At 41.5% G+C, this 20,606-nt stretch overlaps 1 protein-coding gene across 1 annotated transcript in view; it reads right to left on the bottom strand.

The window, feature by feature from the left end:
• Nucleotides 1–1,304: 1,304 nt before the first annotated feature.
• The window catches only part of LOC310999491 (semaphorin-7A), a gene marked incomplete at both ends in the record, with an annotated part of 49,439 nt that continues 30,137 nt past the window's right edge, over nucleotides 1,305–20,606 (bottom strand). Inside the window, 6 exons of the mRNA XM_083989938.1 lie at nucleotides 1,305–1,651; nucleotides 3,974–4,029; nucleotides 4,471–4,643; nucleotides 5,671–5,786; nucleotides 18,938–19,133; nucleotides 19,364–19,472. Coding sequence (XP_083846064.1) covers nucleotides 1,305–1,651; nucleotides 3,974–4,029; nucleotides 4,471–4,643; nucleotides 5,671–5,786; nucleotides 18,938–19,133; nucleotides 19,364–19,472 — 997 coding nt within the window. The remainder of the gene's footprint in view (nucleotides 1,652–3,973; nucleotides 4,030–4,470; nucleotides 4,644–5,670; nucleotides 5,787–18,937; nucleotides 19,134–19,363; nucleotides 19,473–20,606) is intronic.

The raw sequence follows: 20,606 nt of genomic DNA, 5'->3' as shown, positions 1-20,606 counted from the left end.
TCTTTTCTTTCTGGCAAAAACTATGAATTGTTGCATCTGCCCTTTATGACGATGTGATAATTATGTTATAATTGAAGCTGCTATAGCGGAATAAACACCTTGTTCACATCTTTATGCATTGTCAGGTTTGACAGGAAGTGGATGTATCCTGCTGTTCCGCTCTGTTTCTTTAAAAAATACAACAATCAGCCCGTGTTACCACCGTCCTTTCACAATAAAAGCCCAGAAGAGGGTTAAACTTTAATGTAGGTTTTATATAGATTTAGATTTAAGTTGCTTTTTTTGGAGTCTAACTTGAGTGTTTTGCTCTGATGATCTACGGAGCAAGGAAAGACGACGGCATGTAAAAAAAAAAAAAACGCAAAAGCAAAACAACAACGGACAAAGCTGTGAACAAGGCATAACAGCGTCTGATACCATCTGATAAAAAGATGCAAGAAACTGCCTCGTCTGAGGAGGAGGTGCTGAGACACAGTGATGTTCGAGAATGAGCTCTTGCCCATCCGCCTACTTCCTGTCAAAAAGCTGACACTTCCTCCCAGTGATGTTCTCAGACTCAGCCGCACTAATTATAGCGCCAAGTCCTGCCCGAGTCTGCAGTATTCTGCCTCGACTGCAAAATTGTGCTTAGGAGTTTATGTCCCAGAAGTGTTAAGGCTTTTTAAATCTCAATACCAGACGTTATTTTTTATTATTAAGTACTGATGAGCTATACCAACCGAGTTTAACAAGATGATCGATAAGATAGATGATGGAGGGGTACGGGACGATGGTGGTGGTATTAAAGGTTTAACATCTTCACAAATAAGCACAATCAAGTCAATTTTAAAAGAAGTAGAGAAATGGTAAAAAGAATTAGCCTGGTATTGGTGTTTTTTTTGTTTTTTGTATTTTTTTTTGCCCAACTCATTGGATATGTTTATCTTTTTGAGTCAGAGAGGAAAGGTTTGCAAAGCACCCGATTATGGTTGAATCAAGAGCGAAATTGCAAGACATGTTAATAGATGGACAGTAACTCCTAGTCACTTTAGTTTGAATAAAATGATGTCTGTATGTTTGTCTCCAGCTCTGCTCTGGTTAAGCCTGTGGCAGCTGCAGATACTGTGTGTAGCTTTATGCTAAAATCATTCGCCGACTTTTACTGGGCTCTCTCTAAAAATTGGAAAAAAATATGAATTGGCACGGTACAAACCCAACCATGTACTTCAATGCTCTGCGAACCTAACCTCCTAACAGCGGCTCCTCCTCTTTCCTGTCATTGGGAGCCAGTAAGTATGAGGGGTTAGCATTAGCGTTAGCTGCAGTTAATGGAGCCACAGCGTGGCCACGGCGAGCAGGAGCGACGGCCCCAAGGTGGAGGCCAGGGAGGCGGCCAGGTGCCGGCCGTTGTTCACCAGCCTGAAGGAGATGACCTCCACCTTGAACCCGTCCTCGGTGGCCATGCAGCGGAAGACGCCGTCCCTGAGGGGCGTGTCCACGACGGGGCCCAGGACGCAGAAGTCCCCGGCGAAGAGGCAGGGGTAGTTCTTGATGCAGTTGTCCTTCTCCCAGCGGTAGGTGGCGTGGAAGGAGCGCACGGGGCAGGGCAGGAAGACGGTGGTGTTGGACTGAACCAACACTTCTCGGGGGGAAGTCCGACGCTGCTTCAGAGCTGCAGGTGAAACAAACGATTGAGATTCACAACTAAATGGACCCAACTAAAGTCACTGCAGGTGAAGAGACTCTGTTTACACCAAGACCATGTTTATAAAACAGGAAGCTACCTCAAACCCCCCAAAGTCCAGATATTCGTTATGTTTTTGTTTGTTTACAGTTATTTGACTAATTCTGAATTTGTCTGGGACCATGCAGCATTAAGGTAATCAAGTAATCAACCGATATCATATCATTAAGGGCATTAAGATGCTGGTCCTGCACACTAAAATCTCCTGAGTCAAAAATAACCCATGGGTTAAAAGGGGACCAACTACTTTATGGGTTATTTCAACCCAGAAAATTGGGTTATTCTTTTTGACCCAACTTTTGGGTTAAGCACTTGACCCAACAACATTGGGTTATTTTAACGCAACGGCTTGAACTGGTGCTGCTCTGTGTCTCCATGGTCTGAACTCTAGACTCTAGAGGCAAGTGCTCCTGTAATACTCTTGAATGAACCTTGGATTCATGAGCAGAAGAATGAACCAACAGTTAGCAAAGATAACTCCTTTACTACTGCGGACCAAGTCATTCACAGGTAGGCAGGCAGGGAAGGCAGCCAAATCCAGTTAGGGGGAAAACACAAAAAATAATGTCCAAGAGTACAGGCAAAGTTAAAAAACCAGGCAGGCAAACACGAGACATGTCATTGTTTATATTGTAAATGTGTTTATAACCCATAAAGTGGGTTACTCTTAGAAAAATAACCCATAATTTTAACCCAACACAAGCAACCCAGAAATTGGGTTAAAGAAATAACCCAAGAGTTTTTAGTGTCTGACCCAGAAAATGGGTTACTCTTTAAAAAATAACCCAGGAACTGTGTATAACCCAAACAACCTAAGAATTGGGTTAACATATGAGCTCTATAACCCAGAAAATATGTTACGCTCTGAAAAACAACCCATAATTTTAACCCAACATACAGTAAGTAACCCAGAAATTGGGTTAAATAAATAACCCAGGAGTTTTTAGTGTGTGAGTTATTATCTGTCCCCTGTGCCAAGTTTTAGTCTTGAGGTCCCCTAAGACTTTAATCGGACTATGAGAGACTTTATGAAAGGAAAAACTTGTTGCATGTGTGAGCTTAAAAAGATGGAAATTTAAAAGGTTAGTTGAACAACATATTGAGCTGACTCGTTTGTTGCCTTATTATGTCTTATTTATTTGTGTCAGCTAATGGGGTTCCTAAATAAACTAAACTAAACTAAATTGAACCCATCAACAAAAAAACATGTGAATAACCATGTCCACATTAAGTGCAGAATGAATTGTGAAGATCAAACACAACAATTGGCCTGTTAACTCACAAAGGCCAGTTTTCATTTGTCTTTTTCTAACATATGTTCTTACCAAAATATGACAGAAAAATAAAACAGCTATTCTCTATTTACAGCTGATTAAATGAACCCAACTTTAACCTCAAGCACCTTCGAAGAATCACAACAAAAGAGGCCTAACACCCCTGCTAACAAACTTGTTTACTTCCACTTGAATGGGAAAGTGCTCTCTCTCAGACATACAGTAACGAAGTCTTCATGTGTTCAAAACACATCTTTAGCTCCTCACAGCCCCATCATGGAGGCGTCTGATTGCTCTCACATTCATCCTGCATATTCATACAGAGTTATCTAGTCCTGGGACAGATGGTCTGGACCCTGAGCCCTGATCACCACGGAGTCAGTGTGAGATCATTAGAAGAAGACAGAAGACTCAGTCCGCAGCAGAACTGAGGAGAAACCTTCCAGTGAAACCATAAAACCTTCAATATTTATTGATTTTAATTAACTTTAAGACCAAAGCTAATGAGGAGGGAAGATGTTTAAAGCTTTGAATGGAACTTGGTGTTTTATGTAATTGCTCCGAGATATCAATTAAAAGACTGGAGCACGGCTCTTCTTCTCCGTCGCCTCTGAGCGTTATTTTCAAGGGAAATAGAGCGAGAACTTGTTAGTGGATCCACAGTTGGACATGTGGCACCGCACTGACACACCTGGAAATAAATACTAGTGTTAAAGTCAGATCGCTTAGGGAGATAGCCTTCTCTTCAGAGGGGAGTAATTGTCGTGATTAGTCGAGGTTATAACTGGGTTTTGAGCTTTGAAACCAGGCGAGCTATAACATAAGTGGAGGAGAAATATCTCCCTGCGGGGTGTTGGGCTCTGCTCAATTATATGATAATCATCTTTTTACTCTAGCTGCTCAGAAAGGTTCCTGTTTTGGTTTAATTAAGATACACAGAGAGACCGGGAGAGTGGGAAAGGAGATAAGGACTCACCAGCAGCTTCCCCGCAAACCGAGGAGTTCGAATGGTCCAGATTCTGAATGAGCGCCCTGTTGGAAAATAATGGAAAAAGGACAAATTAGCAACGTTCAGTGTAGTTTCACAAGCAGCTTAGGGAGACGGCGCGAATTAAAACATGCAGAGACCAAAAAACGTTCAGGAGAAATGGAGCGAAGTGAGTCAGAGGCTTATTACAGCATGTGATTGATTTTCATGTTCTTTCCCTAAAATTGGAAATTCACAACACCCATTAGAGCCGGCAGCGAATTAGCACCTGAGAAATCGGCAAGTCGACGCCGAACAAAAGCTCCACGTGCATCGATTTCTTTGAACTGCAGCTTCTCCAAAGTTAAAGTAAATTTCATTTCTGTAATTACAACTTTAAGATTCAGCTCAAGAAAATTGCTAATAAGCCCCCTCCCCTTCCTCCTCATCCTCTGCTGTCGGCCCATGTGCAAACAGCCAATGGCTCTGCAGCAGTGACATCATACCCAGAGGAGACGTTGTATCCAGGCGGGATGGGGATGCACTTCCTCCTGGCCCTGTCCCAGCCGCAGTATGGATCCCGGGCAAGAATGCACTCCCTGCACGTGTCACCATAGCGACCGCAGTCGGCCAGCGGCAGTCGCTGGACCTCCATCGCCGTGCCAACATACAGGTGTCCCTAAGGAGGAGGAGAAAAGAAAAAAAAGATGCAGTACATTGTCTGTCCTCTGGACTCAGCATTACTGGAATAAGTTCTGACTGCAGCTTCCAAAGGAAAAGGAAATGTCTATAATGTGGACAATTCAATTCATAATTAATAATTTAAGAAAATAAAATAATATAATGATAATTGATAGTGATAATTTAAGAAAAAAAAGGGGAAAAAAAGAATTATAAAAAGATTATTTATGAGATAATTAACAGAGTTGGATATTAAACTTTTACAAAGAGCTGGGTCAATAATCTCAAGATGGCATTAAAAAGTCTGATTCATCCATATAAAACAGATTCTTTTAAATTTTGAATTTGACTATAGGCTACTATAGATATACTGTAACTCTAATACTGATAACTTGGTTGTAGTCCATTGTTACATGTTATATATAAGGTGTTAATGTATTTGCACTACTGTAGAGATCAGCCAATAACAGGAATCTTTGGAAGTTCCGAAACTTTTCAGAATAAAAGCGCAGAATAGCTTGAAATAAAGCATTGTTGCCCAAAAAAAAAGAGAAGAAACAACTTTTTCTCCTACTCCTGAAGTTCTACTTCATCCTGAATGATGTATGGCTGTTTGTGTCTGCCACTCACCCTTAATAATGATAGGTAATATCAAGCCATCAAAATAATTAAAATTTCCAATAAATCTATCTCTCTCTTTAAAATAATGGACGACCCCGAGGCCATGCAGTTACTTCCACTGCTCTACACTAAAGCTAAAACCATATAAATTACATTTCCTCCTTCCCCTTATTATAATCAGTGTAATTATTCTTCCTCACACATCGAGGTGGTGGCAGCCTGCAGCCTTTTCTTTCCCAGCATTGCGCTCAGCTGTATATTCTCTGATGTAATATTTATAGTGAAAGCATTAACACACACACACACACACACACACACACACACACACACACACACACACACACACACACACACACACACACACACACACACAAACCAACACTAAGACACACTGTTCCTCACACCTTCTGGGAATCAATGGCCATGTTCAGGACGGGACCCTCGTTGTGGAACAGGGAGTACTGGGAGATGATGAAGACGCCATCGCTGTGGTGAAGAACTTTGAGCACTTTGCCTTGATCTGTGGAGATAAAGACAGAGAGGTGTAAGTGGATGCACACACACATACACACACACACAGACACACACACACAACTCTGATGTCATGTGTCAAACTGTGTGCGTTTTGATCTCGCCTGTGTTGCAGCCCTTGTTGTTGTGCTGTCCAGAGTTTTATAAATGCATTGGATTTGGACTTGGACAGCTTCCACTGTTGAGGGAGGCTGAAAGGCCAAAGGCAAAACAGACTGCAGACTGGAGTTTTAGAGATTGTTCTTTCTCCCTTTATTTATTTATTTATATATATATATTTTGTGTAGTTTAACAAACCTTTGTGAAGGCAGAGCTGCTCTGGAGACAGAAACACCATGACTGTGCTTGTTTAACCTCGACGGAAGAAGCCAGAAATCACAGCGTGGACATGAACTACAACACAACAGAGGAGGCTGGCTGTACTCAGACTGCTGAAGGTGAAGTAAACATGTTGGTAACCAGTGGCGGACAGTAACGGAGTAAATTTACTTGAGTACTGTACTTAAGTACATATCTAGAGGATTTGCACTTTACTTGAGTATTAGATTTCTTTGGTACTTATTACTCTTACTTGAATACATTCCCAAGGCAAATATTTTTTACTTTTACTTGAGTTAATTTCTAGGAAGGCTGAAAAGTAAGAGTAAGAGTTAGTTGGACGGTGCAGGTTCATTCGGTTACAGTTTTCACGCAAGAGTTAAATGATTGTTAATAAACATCTGCATTACTTAATTAAAGAATTGTTATTTTTTATCAACGTTTGCCTGTAATCTCCTGTGGTACCACATAAATACAGCATTGAAATACAGCATTGAATTGTGGACAAAGTCATGTCATTTAATTTGTTTTTATAGGTGTTTCTGCAGCTTTATATAACATTGTGGTTCTAAAAGCAGCACATCAGTGCAGCTGGTTTCAAAGAGTTAATTCTCAGAAACAAGAGTTAAAAGGTCCTTAAATTAATTTAGAAAAAATGATAGTATTTCATTGATGTGAAAAATAAGAAATTTACTCTTACTTTTATTTAAAGTAAATTTAAAAGCATGTACTTTTGGATACTTAAGTACCTTTAAAAGCAAGTACTTTTTTACTCTTACTCGAGTACTGGGGTCGAGTACTCTGTCCATCTCTGTTGGTAACTGATCCTACATTGACCCAGCGTTGCTGTCTCTGCACAGTCTGAGTCCAGTAGGAGTTTTGTCCCCGACAGGGATGATGGAGCGTTCATTGTCTCAGAACTTTTATTCTGGCCTCCGGCTCAATTCAATTTTAATGGAAGCTGATGTGAAAAAAAGTGGCTCTCATGAGTTTAATTCAATCATTTGTAAGCACTGGTTATAACTGGATTGTATAAAATCTGGCAACCGCTCCGGGCCACAAAACAACAGGCGCTTCAAAACTTACAGACGTGCTGCGTGTAAACTGTGAAATACTAAAATATCCCAGTTAACTATAACTGCAGTTGTTTTCAGGGCCTAGATGTTTATATCATATTCTTTCTGTCCCACTCATAAACAATGCAGCAGAGTTCTGATTTTGTGTGACATCTCTTTCTAACAGAGCCTGTCAGTACGTCAACCTGAAAAGACAGTCAGTCTTTCCTGAAGAGCTCCAGGAGACTGACTCTGTCTTTCTGCAATGTTGCTCCATGCATAAGGTACAAGAAAAACAACAATTCTCCGTTTATGGCACCCGTAGTATTGGAAAGTTTGCGTGGTAGGTAGGAAATCGGAGTGTGGAATAACATCACTTCAGAGTTTAACGCTTTTTCGTTTGAAAAACAGACACGAAAGCGGGAAAAACGGATGATTAACAAAACAAACTAATATATAATGATTTCATACTTGTAATTGTAGGATTTCACTGCAAACAATTTATATAAACTTACAACAAAAACATATAAATAACTGGGCCATTAGCTGTAGCCACTGTTAGCCATTGTTAGCAGTATTTTAACAATATTATTTTCCTACACATACAAACAGCGTACAGGAAAATGTTCAGGGATAAGAAATGAACAGTGCTATTTTGCTGACTTTAACGTGAAACAATTATGAGAGAAATACAATTAACAGTAAAATTGCAGAGTGTTCAGTACTGTTGTCGCAAGTGGCAGCCATCTTGAATTCTTATGTTGGAGCTTATTATGCGATTCATCCGACTTCAAGAGTCAAGATTGATTGTCAAGAATAAAATTCCAACTCGGAGCTTGGAAATTCCAACTTCCAAGTACAACTCGAATGCACCGTGAAGACCTAGGGTGAATTCCACTTCCTCCCTTAGCCCTAGCCCTTGGCCCTACCCCTTCGTTTTGCGCGTTCACGTGAAGTGGTAGGGGTGTCCCAATTCTGGTTCAGACGAGGCTTAAGCCAGGAACACACCGCCACGACGCTTCCCGACGCGTCCCGACGCCGACGGCTTTGGCCGACGAGTCTGTCGCCTCTCGTCGGGAGAAAGGAAAAAGTGAAACACACTGCCCCGACTGCCGACCAGAGCGACTGAGTGGCGAGGACTCCCCCATAGAAATACAGACCAATACAGACCAGAGGCAGCCCTGCTCACTTTTCATTCAAACAAACTAATGCCACTGCCACAGTTAATTTCATCAATGAGACCAACATTTTAATCTCCCCCAAACAATTTAACCAGCCACGTTTTAACAGCGCTAAAGCCGAAATTAAAACAGTTTTTAGCAGCTTACTGTTGTGGCTCGGTTGCCACGAATTGGCGATAGCCGATGCTAATTTCTGTTAGCCCGTCTATGGTGTTTTACATTACACGTTAGCATTAAGCTAGTGGGCTTTATATGCTTAGTTGTGAGCTGTGTGTGTTTTGAACGTTGTTTCAAACTATGTGGGTTTGATTGAACATCTTTGATGTTTAAATATATATATATTGCCGCTTAATATATTGCTTTACTCCTCTTTTTATTTTATATACCATTTTTACTGTAGGACAGGCTAGGACACCGTTTGTTTACTGTGGTCACTTCCGTCCCTCCCACACACCGCGCTGATTCGCTTAGGGCACCGCCAATCAGAATCGCCATAGCTAGCACACAGCCAATCAGAGTACCCGACGAGTCTACTCTCCCGACGGCCGACGAGTCCCGACTGAGCATGTTCAATCGGCCCCGACGAGATCCGACAAGACCCGACGCTCCCCGACGGAGGTGAACACACCAAACAGACGAGCTCCCGACGCCGTCCGACGAGGCACGACGCCCGACGGTCGGCTCGGTGTGTCCCTGGCTTTAGGGGGAAGTGGTTGGGCTATCTGGCCCTTCAAACTGAGATTTTTCAGAGGCACACTTCAAACCGAGGGGTATGACAAGTTTCCCAGAATGCATCTCGCGGCAACCGGCAGCTGTTTTATTTCTCGCTGTAGCGCTGTTATTACGTCACTTTGTTAAGTTTTAATATTTTTTCAGGCGAGAAAGTAGCTGTTTAGATCCCCAATGTGCGGTCGGTTTATCCAAATGACGTCTGTTTAGACGTTTGCTCCGATGTTTTTCGGACTAGTGAAGCTCAACGGCTCATCACAGAGACACCACATATCCAGAGAGCTCGTCAGCCGGCCAACCTCCGTCATCATCCCGGGAGAAAAGATGATCGCTAATTAACTTACCCGCAGGTTTTTAGAGATTTTCCGTTTGAGCTGCCGTACAAACATGGCGGTGCAAGATGGCAACACTCAAGCAAGACCCTTGCTATACTGTATGTAGCTATATAAAAGAATAATTCTAAGGCTACGAAAACCAATTTTATGTTAAAGCGATTATACACTTGTACAAATATAGCCTATTTATGGGTAGTATTCAGATTTTGTTACCTTTAAACATTGATTCAGTGCTGCCCAGATGAACATGAGCTACAGTCACAGTAACACGTCAATGTGAGAATTTGCCTCAGGAACTGTGTTTGTCTGTTTTCCAAACACTCATACAGTAGGTTTGCTATAATTTGCTAACACCTTTGTTTATCTTTGCACAGGTGGCCAATATTCTGCCGTCTTGCATGCAGCTTGATTTTGAAAATGGAGGAGGAGGAGGTGGTGGGGGGGTCATTATTGTAGCTGAGAGCCATCACCCTGCTAAGTGTAATACCTCTGCTGCTGCACAAAACAGACAGCTGAGTGCAGGCATCACTCTCACAGACTGTTTACAGTAATTTGTTCTGCCTGATATTTCTTTATTACCTTGTACCATTTTCGGTGCTGCTGAGTGCACAGCAGTTTCATCGGACTGAAAGTCAATGGAAGGGTTCCTCAACCTTTAGCTACTATTTACATCCCCCGACACCAGACCAACCGCTCCTCCTTACCCCAATAAGAGATGTAACAGTTCCCTGCAGAAAACGGTTCAAAGATTTTTTAGATTTTTTTTTGTCTTTTGTCACAACTCAGATTGTTTTACTTTCCCCCCGAATGTGAAAATGTGATTAGAGTGGTATCCTTTTATCTCACAACGCTCCCTTCCAAGAGGAACTTTCTCATTTGTAATTAGGCTGCCATGTTCCCGCTGTCACATAGACTTCCTTTGTCCCAAAACTGCCTTGTCTCCTTTTCATAAACTTCAAATCTCCTTCTTTTTTCTCCCTCCTCTGTAGTCACAGATAACATTTTATCCAGGTTATTCTCATATGATGCTTTAATCCTGTCTGCAGCTATTTTCAGCACTTTTATCAAAAGGGCGCATCAGCACAAAGACATGCGGCGAGGCACTGTGAGTGGGGAATGGGTGACAATGCAGAAGTCATGCTGCATCTGCTAAGTGACTCTGTTTTCTCTTTTTTTCTCTTGTTTTATTTATCCGGGGAGAGTTTGCTGAGTGCACGTTATCTCTTACAGTAAAACACCACCGCATCTGTGCAGGTATGCTGCGTAAAAGCCTCGACTGAAGGCCGACTGACTGTCAATGCACATATTTTTCCATTCAGGCGAGAAAAAAATAGAAAATTCTCCTTCTTCTTTTATTAACAAGCTAAGTTTTATCCTCCCTGGAAGGTGCAGCTTTCACACTGAGTCGTGGTTGTTCACTTTCCCCAGTCGCCGCCACCTCGGTGTAGCTCTCTGACCTTTAAGCTGCTGCCACCCCGTACGCCGCGCCGCGTGGAAGGAAAATAGCGTCAGATCTCAAATCATAAAGCCGAACTTGAAACAAGTGTACAGCTGTGACATTTCATCCGTCCCTGAGGGGGAAGCTCTCCATCGCTGCTGCTGCTGCTTTTACCTCCATGACTGAAATGGTCCAGCATGGCAGCTTTAACTCTTCAGGTAGTCAATCTGTCAGCGACTTACTGAAGGAGAAGGAATGTTTTACCACCACCTGTTCTTCTTGCTCCATTTCCAACAGACCCCAGCATCACAGACTAACCACTACAGTTTGTTGTTGTTGCTCTCAGAGGTCGACAACCCCGCTACCTTTTCCATCTCTAAGTGACGCTTGCCTTTAGGACACAACAGTCAGACATTTTACAACCCGCTCAGCACTTTGGGGTCTAAGCTGAGCGTGTTCGAAAGGCACCGGAGGACCGAGGAGCAGCTCAGCTTAGTAAATCAGTGTTGTGATAGGGAAAAACTCTAATCTGAGGACAGAACAGAAATGTTTGAACTGGTTCACAGCGGCAGGGAAGTGGTGGCTCGTTTGTTTTTTCAACAGAGTACAAACGACTGACAAGAGGCTGATGCTCCAGCAGAATGAGAACAGCTCAGTTCTGCAAAGCTGACAAAACTGCATGGATTCTGCAAATCACCATCTTGGATTTCCATGAAGGCTCGTGCAAACATTCATGGTCCTCAGAGGATGATGTTTCCTCTAGCCCTGTAAAGCCTGAACCATGAAATAATTGTCAGAAAATTAACATTTTTTGAAATTGGACCCTTTATTGGAACTTCTGACAAAAAATGTAAAAAAAATATATATAATTTTTTTTTTAAATTGCATATCAGATTTGCAAAGAAAATTACCTTACATACCTGCTGTATCTATTTTGATACACACATTTTCAACACAGTTCTACTGTAAAAAAAAGTTATGAAATATTAAGTAGTTTTACTTTGCATCAATGCAGTAACTATTCCTATTGAAGTTTTCAGTAACAATTTTAATGTTTTTCTTACCTTAAAGCAGAAGTAAGCAGAATGTTTGTGTTAATATAAGTCTTAAATAGTTATATCTTCCGACAGCAATCACTTACATAGAGTGTTTGGTCTGAAACACGGGTCTGTCAGTCACTCTGCTCTGCTGTAAGCCGAGGAGAAAACTTTCCTTGTATCCTACAACCTTTATCCAATGAGGAGAGAGAACGGCATAAAGGGGCAATCCTCTCTGTGTGTGCAGCCAAGGGATGCGCGTGAATGTGGTGACATAGGGACGAGGGCGGGGACTGCTAACTCCATCGGCTGACAGGAAGTTAGCCAAAACGACCGGGTCGCTTATACTTCTGCTTTAACTTTTTTAAAATTGGCAAAAATATCCATGAGAAAACACATTTGGGTCACTGACTGACAGCGGCCATATTGGATGTCCCATGTGAAGGCCTGCTGGTGCATAAATAACTGCACCCTGGTGGATTATCTGGTCATTGCACGTATCTGATTGTATACATAAAGTTTTTTAGGGGGGAAAAAATCACAGTGAGGATGTAGAGGTCTCAAAAACTATTTTCATGTATCAAATTTGATACAAATGGCGACATAGGGCTAGTACCAGTATCAGCGAGTTAAAGTTGGTACATTTGGTTTATGATCTCCAGACTTCCTGATTCAGGTGATAATCTGACTTTCCCCCTGGAGTACCACAAAAATACAACAAGCTCTTCTTGACCTTTATCACACAGATGGATCTGAAGTACGGTTCAGATATTCATGTCTACCTCAGGACCCATTGCCATAACTTTGTGATCCTAAGAAGTTTCCTCCGGTCAGAACTTTAATTTGCCCAGTATTTTGATATATGATCAAATATCTGGAATACTAATATCACTCAGATAGTCATGGTGCATGTGTTGTCACATTTTACCATGCTGACATTAGCATATAGCTGAAAACATTACTGCAGCACCACACACCCCTTATAAAGTGTTATATCTTTGTGTTTGATTGGCAATCTGTCTAATTTTTCAATGTTTTCAACTAATATCCTTACACATTGTCCCTTAAACACAGCATTTTAAGTGTAAATGTGAGGACAAACCAGGTTAAACCTGTCAGTTAAATAGTAAAAACAGCTTCAACTTGATTTACAATGAGTTTTTGAAGAAACACTGTCTCTATACAACAAAGCCGAGAAGCCTGAGTCTGTCATAACGCACAGCAGAGCAGTTTTTCCAATTGCTCGCAGTGAATATCCTTGTCTGTCATGTTTTCAAGATGACAGATATTGAAGTAGCTGGTTATTATATGCATATATTCTGCTGAATTATTTGCAGGCTGCTGATCAAAAGACAGATAAATTCACTTTGTCAAATCCTGCAGCGTTGTGTATCTGCGTGTGTCTCACAGCGGTGGCTCCAACCAAGTCTCGTTATATGGGGCTTAAAACTGTTAGGTGTGTGATGATAAGATATTTAGCTAATTAGGACTCTGTAAACTGGCGATGCACCACCCTGTCACTTTGTTCTAGGTCAACACAGTAAAGTGAATTCCTTTGGCCTCCAAATACATCACTTTGTCAGACAAGTGTGACTAGAATAAACAAGACGTGTGCCTCTGCGGGCGGGGAAATTAGATGAGAAGAAATTAGATGACTAATGTTCTCTCCTTTCATTGCAGCCACCATTAAGGTGCCCTTGCACATGGCACCCACAGTCTAGTCACTCTACTTGGGCTTTTTTAAGTGTAGAGCAGCCAAAGTGTGTTTGCTTTTATCAGCCGAATTGGTAACGAGGAAACAAAGCTTCTGCTGATGGTGCTGGGGGAGTGTTTCATCTGCAAAGTACAAACATAGACTTTCATCCAAGATTTAAAGATAATAGTGGAGTTCATTTGATTCTGTCTCAAAAGAATGTATTGTATTGAATTGAACACCAAAACCGAAAGCGCTAAGTTTGTATAAAAAGCTCCGTAATTATAAAGGTAGATGTTTGTATTAAAGCTCCATACAGTATAAAGGTAGATGTTTGTGTTAAAGCTCCATACCATACAGTATAAAGGTAGATGTTTGTGTTAAAGCTCCATACAGTATAAAGGTAGATGTTTATATTAAAGCTCCATACAGTATAAAGGTAGATGTTTATATTAAAGCTCCATACAGTATAAAGGTAGATGTTTGTGTTAAAGCTCCATACAGTATAAAGGTAGATGTTTGTGTTAAAGCTCCATACAGTATAAAGGTAGATGTCCATGTGTAGTGTGATTATAAAGCAGCTCTAGGTTCTATATTAATACTGTGAAAGTATCAAAGCCTCAGTCCACAGAGAAATGCACACAGCCTGTATTCAGAAACTGAGCCTTTAAAAACCAGCCGTCAGGACTTCCTGTCACTTTGTGATGTCACAACTAAGCATTCACCCTAAGCCCCGCCCACCACCACCTGCACAAAACCATCCAACACTTGCAGGATTTGGTTTCCCTGGGTGTTTTATTCTGAAATCTGCTCTATTTTTTATTGGATCACTCTGAAAAGAGCCAGCCAATCAGAAGAGAGGCCCGGAGCCTGCTCTCTTCTGATTGGCTGACAGCAAGCTGTTGTTACTAGAGCTCCAGAGAGAAGCTGAGAGGAGACGGAAACACTCTTCTTATGGATTAAACCTTAAAAACGCTCTGTTTATCTAAAAAACGTGTATATTTTCTGTTGTATCGGTTAGAAAACAATAAATCTGGCACTAAGACAATGATATCTCTGGTTGTGCTGTGTCAATTTTCATCTTTTTGTTTGCTCTTTTGTTTTTACTGGTCAGATTGCTGCCAAATTACATTATATTTAGCTCTTGAATCCATGCATATGATATGACTCTGTTGAAATGACAATGTCCCCATTAGACTCAATGAACCGTAGCAAACGGGACAAATGCACCAGAGTTCATTCAAAGTGCACTAAATAGATCAGGTGTGAATGAAAGCTTTAAGTAATCTTTAACTGCGGGAGGTTTATTGTGGGTGAGCTCACTCCCCCCCTCCCCCCTCCCCCTTCATAGAAATTTACTATCTGAGCACTCACAGTGTTATTTACTCTCCACGGCTGCCTTTTCTTGCACAAAGATTAACTGTGCGGTTTGTGTCTCCGAGCTCGTCTCTGCGAAGGATATTTATTGGTATTTCTATCACAGGGGGAAGACTAATATCCCAGAGCTACCCAAAATGCATCTGCTTCGATCTCACAGTCTGTGGTCTCGAGGTGGACGCCGCAGCCTCTGGTTTGGACTCTTCTAATGCCACGATCCATCAAGATGAGCTGTCTGTCCATGCACCCGTCTGTTTGTCTGCTTGTCTCACTCACTAAAAGATTGGATTATTGCATGAAAGGATGGAAAAAGGGTGGCGTCTTTTTCTCCCCTATCGTTTTCTTTTGAAATTAATTATGCAGATTGATAAACTCGACTCGTAACAAGCCTGGGAATATTTATAGCTGGAGTCTTTAATTGAAAGTGATGCAATATTGATCTGGAAGAAGGAGGCCAGGAGTTGGAGATGGGGGGAACAACGTGATCAAACCTGAATTCAAAAGAGATCAGGGCGTCCAGGATTTGCACGGCAGCAGCAGTGTGTTTCTTTCTGAAATCTGAGAAAAAGCTGGAAGTGAGCGTGGAACAGCCTGATCTCCGGTACAACCTGTTCCTCCAGCCTTTTTGATAACTGTGACTCAAATTGTTCCAGTTTTTCTTTTTAGGCCACCACAGAGACCGGTATAGCTGTTCATAGCTCTCCCTCCACCGTTTCCCTCCTATTACTGACACAGTTAGTAGAGCCCTCAGCGAGAGGCCACCATGCTTCCTTTTTTTTTGTTTTTTTAACACTACACTGTGCCTTTGTTTTTTTGTTTTTTGTTTTTTTAAATACACTATAAATAGAGCCAACCCAGAAACCAGAAAAAGACGGATGAGTGACAAACACATATCCAGCAGCAGTAGTAAAAAGGGGGGAAAGATGACACTCGTTCATCTTTCTGTGAACTTCAGAGTGATGAGATGCTCGTATACACACACACACACACACACACACACGGGCATATGACTCGTGATGGTTGCCATAGTAATCTCCCTGCGGCACAAGGCAATTTTTGGAGTAACTGCTATGGGCACCAGCAGCGCCTCAGCATCTCATGCTTTGATCAAACAGAAAACAGTCTTGTGAAAGGCCTCGGCTCCATTTGAATAGCAGAAGATAGTTCGACCTTGCGATTAAATCAAAGTCTTTCTGCCATTGACGCTATTTCCTGCACCGTGGTTAAATGCGTTTTCATCCCCACTTACCCATAGCGTTGCACTGGTGGAGCCTTGAGTTGCAACGACTCATAGATACGAGTGCAAATAAGTGTTGAGACTGAGAGTCTTTATCAGTTGCTGAGAATAGGATTTTTCCCGCTTTTCATTCAGCCGTATTGTCGGAGTAACCAACCGACAAGGGCAGAAACACGAGGGAGATGTCGACAAATACAGTACAGCCTGTTAGGAAGGATTTTTAATAATACAGAAATGTAATATGTGACATATAATGTCCCTGTGGTGATGTTGCCATGTAATATATATTACCACCACGAGTGCATTCTGTATATTTCAAATGTCGTACATATGAAATACCCCCAGTCAAATCTGTGTATTTACATATCTAACAATATCTATATTATGACTTTTTATGAGGTATAACATGTTGCAAACATATATAATTTTTGTATAACAGTTGTCTTGATTAACCTATACTACAGCTGCAATATACTGTTTGTGCAATATTCCTGTCGTGCATTATCATTTTAGCTTAAATTTGCATAGATAATAGTAGTTGATATTTTTAATTTAACTCTGCTGTGTCTTTTTACTCTACTGGTTTTTCTGTTGTTTGTCTATTTAACAGTCTATCTGAAGAGCATCTACCTCAATTTCATTGTATTCGTGCAATGACAATAAAGATATTCGGAGTAATTCCTTCCTCAACATGTCGATCTTCGTATTTCAGATGGACGTATATTTACATAACGTGTGTCAACGGTGTAATGACACATACATTACATATGCACACATATTTCATATACGGGAAAACAGTAAGACACTGATACTATCATCAGTATATTCTGGTTCAGGCTACGTTGGTTGTCCACATTGTGACCATTCATGAGCTCCGGTCGGACATGTGTCAGACGGTGTAAACAGGAAGCAGATTGTCGGCTCTGCAGATGGCTTCTCGCAGAACATAATAGGAACGATGCAGGCAGAGATCGTTCAACCCTGGCAGAGACAACAAGGTCACCGTTTGTCAGTGTCTCCATATTTTTTCCTGCACACACAACCACGGTGAAGCAAATTGTCAGGATGTTTTTTTTTCTCTCTCTCTTTGCTGGTCGAGGGTCAGCATGAAAAGGATTTATGGAAACACTCTCCACGGAGGAGAACAGAGGAATCATCAATGCACATTGAACACAAGTAACACAAGTGTGAAGCCGCTTCCATTCTCCTTGATCGAGTGTGTTTCAATAAATCCTTTGACAGGATACTGACCCTCAGCAGAGGAAAAACACACTTTTAAATGCACATCTGTTCTGCTTTATCGTGACCAAACGCTGAGTCATGCAATTTTAACTTCCAATGTCCGACCTTAATGAGGGGATAGAGTTACATGACTTTGGTTGATTCTGTATAATCTGATAATGATTCACTTTTCCCTTTCACTTATAAAGGTAAAGTTTCATGGTCAATGATTGATGCTCATTTGTGAGCACAGAATGCTCAAAGGGGGAAATGTAAGAGAAATTCGTATTAGTAAGCATTCAAGATTATTGACCAGTCCTGACTGAATTGTTCTTTGAAATCTCATTGTACTGTAGTCTGTCTATCTCAGCAAACACAGAAGTGTAACCTTGATGGATAATGTGTGACTCACAGGAGTGGAATTCATCTCTTCTACTCTGTACTACAAGGCTTGTCACGATATCAGGATTTCAGTTGTCAACACCAAATACCAGTGGATTTCCTTGATTCTCGATACTCATTCGATTACCACAATAAAAACCGAAGAACAGAAGCCATGTACCTCTAAATTCAAAATAAAAACCTGTTTCACATCAAACTTTCACGTATTCGAGCTTTACTGTGCTTCAAAACTTCTCAAACTGCACAGAACTTAAAGTGCTGGCAGCAACATGAAATGTTAAAATGGTAAACAAAGCTCAATACAAACACAAACTGCTGTTCTTATCATTTCACTTTAAGGGTGTTTTTCTACTGGTTCGGACTAGAGGCGAAATTATCCATCGTTTTGTTTTTCAGCTGAGAGAGCAATGTTTCCATGATGACCGACCAGAAAAAGAGGCGTCGTACATCATGTTATTGTTTGCACTCAAACTTGTGGCGTACACCAGGCAGTTGGAGCGCATAGTTCAACAATTTGGCAAACTGGCCCATTGCCACAATCCCTAGGAGTAGGTTCGTTACCTTTAATTGTCAGTGCAAGCTATTTTCAGAACGACGGAGCAGAGCCGCGAGCTGCTCAGAGCTACGCTACGTACAGAGGCTAATGCGATTTCTTGGTTTCCCTCATCAAACTCATCAAATACACAATCCAACAACTCCACAACGCTCTGGTGGACAAGTTGTGACCTGCACATTCACCACGCTGAGATAATAACAGAAGAATACCAGACAGAGTTGTTTTAGAGGTAAATTCAGAGACTGCTTGCCGAAAAACTACCCCCCGATGGGAACACGCATCAGCAGTTTTGCATGAATTTCCCTCTAAAAAAACTCTGTCTGGTAACGTGTCCACCAGAGCGTTTTGGAGTTGTTGGATTGTGTATTTGATGAGTTTGATGAATCTGCATAGCATGCCAGTGAGTGCTGTGGATCAATCTTATAGCTTAAACTTACAGAAAGACAAATGTCGGAGTTAACTGGCGAGTGACAATTCCTCAACGATACAAAATGGACTGACATCTAAACAGCTGACAGGAGTATTTAACACATGCACACACATGCACACACACACACACACCTGTTCCGAGGTACAGGACGCTGTAGTGCTCATCATTGACGGCCTGGACGATGTCGGCCACCGTGTACGTGATCTGGTCGTCGGTGGGGAGGTCGAGAGGCGACACGCCGACAGGCTGGATCACATCCTCAATCTCTGGGTAGTATCTGATCACCCCCAGGTTCTTGATGTCCGCCGTCACGTTCTTGGGGGCGCACTGAGAGGAGAAGGGAGTGATGCAATCGAAAAAATAAAAAAACGCCCTTGGACAAAGAACCTCAAAATTGCTTTTTATTTTATTAACTCGCGCCTTTTCAAAAATAGCCCCTCAATCTTTTCTCCTCTGGAATAACAGCTGACTCATCCCATGCAATTGCATGTTTTCTCAGATTGATGCGATTAAGAAAAAAAAAGACTAAAAAATAAAGTCATGTTGGTTTTTCTTACCATTCCGGGGCGACTGCCGCTGAACGGGCTGCTGTAGCCCTTCAGTCTGCTGTTGGAGAAGGCCTTGTCAATATCTGCAATGGAGTAGGCACAGACCACCGTTCTGCCCCTGAACAAAGGCACAAAGAAGACAAGTAATTACTGTACATTGCAAGAAAATTCTTTGAGTGGGGCACAAATTATGTTTTGTATAATTTGTCTAAAAAGAAAAGATCCCTGTGTGCTCAGTTGAGAGCTGGTATTCTTGGTCTTCATATTGAGACAGGCAGATAATGTATGTTGGCACAGACGATAGAATTTGTAATTTATGTGACATCCAAGAGGTGGAGAACAAAATTCATTTTGTGTTCTACTGTCCTTTCTATGACTCTGAGACAAAAACTGTTTAGTAAGGTACAGTAGATCCAAGTAACAAATTTGTGTGGTTAGACGATGCTGAGAAGCTAGAACATCTTTTTCAGTTGAATATTTTTGCATTTTCTTTTTTTCTTGAAAAGGCTTGGGCAATGAGACGAAGAGCGATACACAGATGAGTACTGAAAGTAATCTGAAATTGTTCATTTATGTGTCACGCTTGTATGGCAGGTAACACCAACAGGAAGGACTGTCTAGTTTTTGTTTTTTTGTATTTGTCATTAAAGGGACAACGAGGAGTTTTGGAAAAGCGAAGCGTTTTCACACTACATTTATGAGCCTCCGTGCGCACCGTGAAATTCTTTGACCGGTGCAAGACAGACTCATGTTTTCATTCATCAAGAATTAAAGTCAGAGGTTGGAAGACGATCACATACCGTCGTAGTTCCCACCATAAACGGCGATTCGGCTGCGTTATTCTCATGACTCGCCGCGAAACCGAAATTAAGGAAACGCTGGTCGACTTGACCAGCATTTCCACCACCACTAATAATAACAAAATAACGATAGAGACAGAACGATATATTTATAGAAAATGGGCCCATTAACAAGTGGTAACGTAGATTCATCCACATTAATATGAGACTTTTTTATTGTCGTGGAATTTTTCGTTCTGCCGCTGGAGAAACTCCTCGTTGTCCCTTTAAATGTGTCTTGTAATCCCATATGGAATGGGCCACGGTGTTGGCATGACACAAAAATAAAAATTCATTCATTTATTCATTCATACACCCACCACAAAAAAAGCAGGAGAAAGTTATTATGAGGGAAATGCGGTGGGAGCAGATAGAAAATCTCGACTAGCATGTTGTCGGTTCAGTGAACGCAG

Source organism: Trachurus trachurus (genome assembly GCF_905171665.1).
Source record: "Trachurus trachurus genome assembly, chromosome: 16".
In the NCBI taxonomy this organism is placed as follows: domain Eukaryota; kingdom Metazoa; phylum Chordata; class Actinopteri; order Carangiformes; family Carangidae; genus Trachurus; species Trachurus trachurus.
The sequence above is the reverse complement of the archived record's forward strand: the minus strand, read 5'-3'. Positions and strand labels throughout refer to the sequence as shown.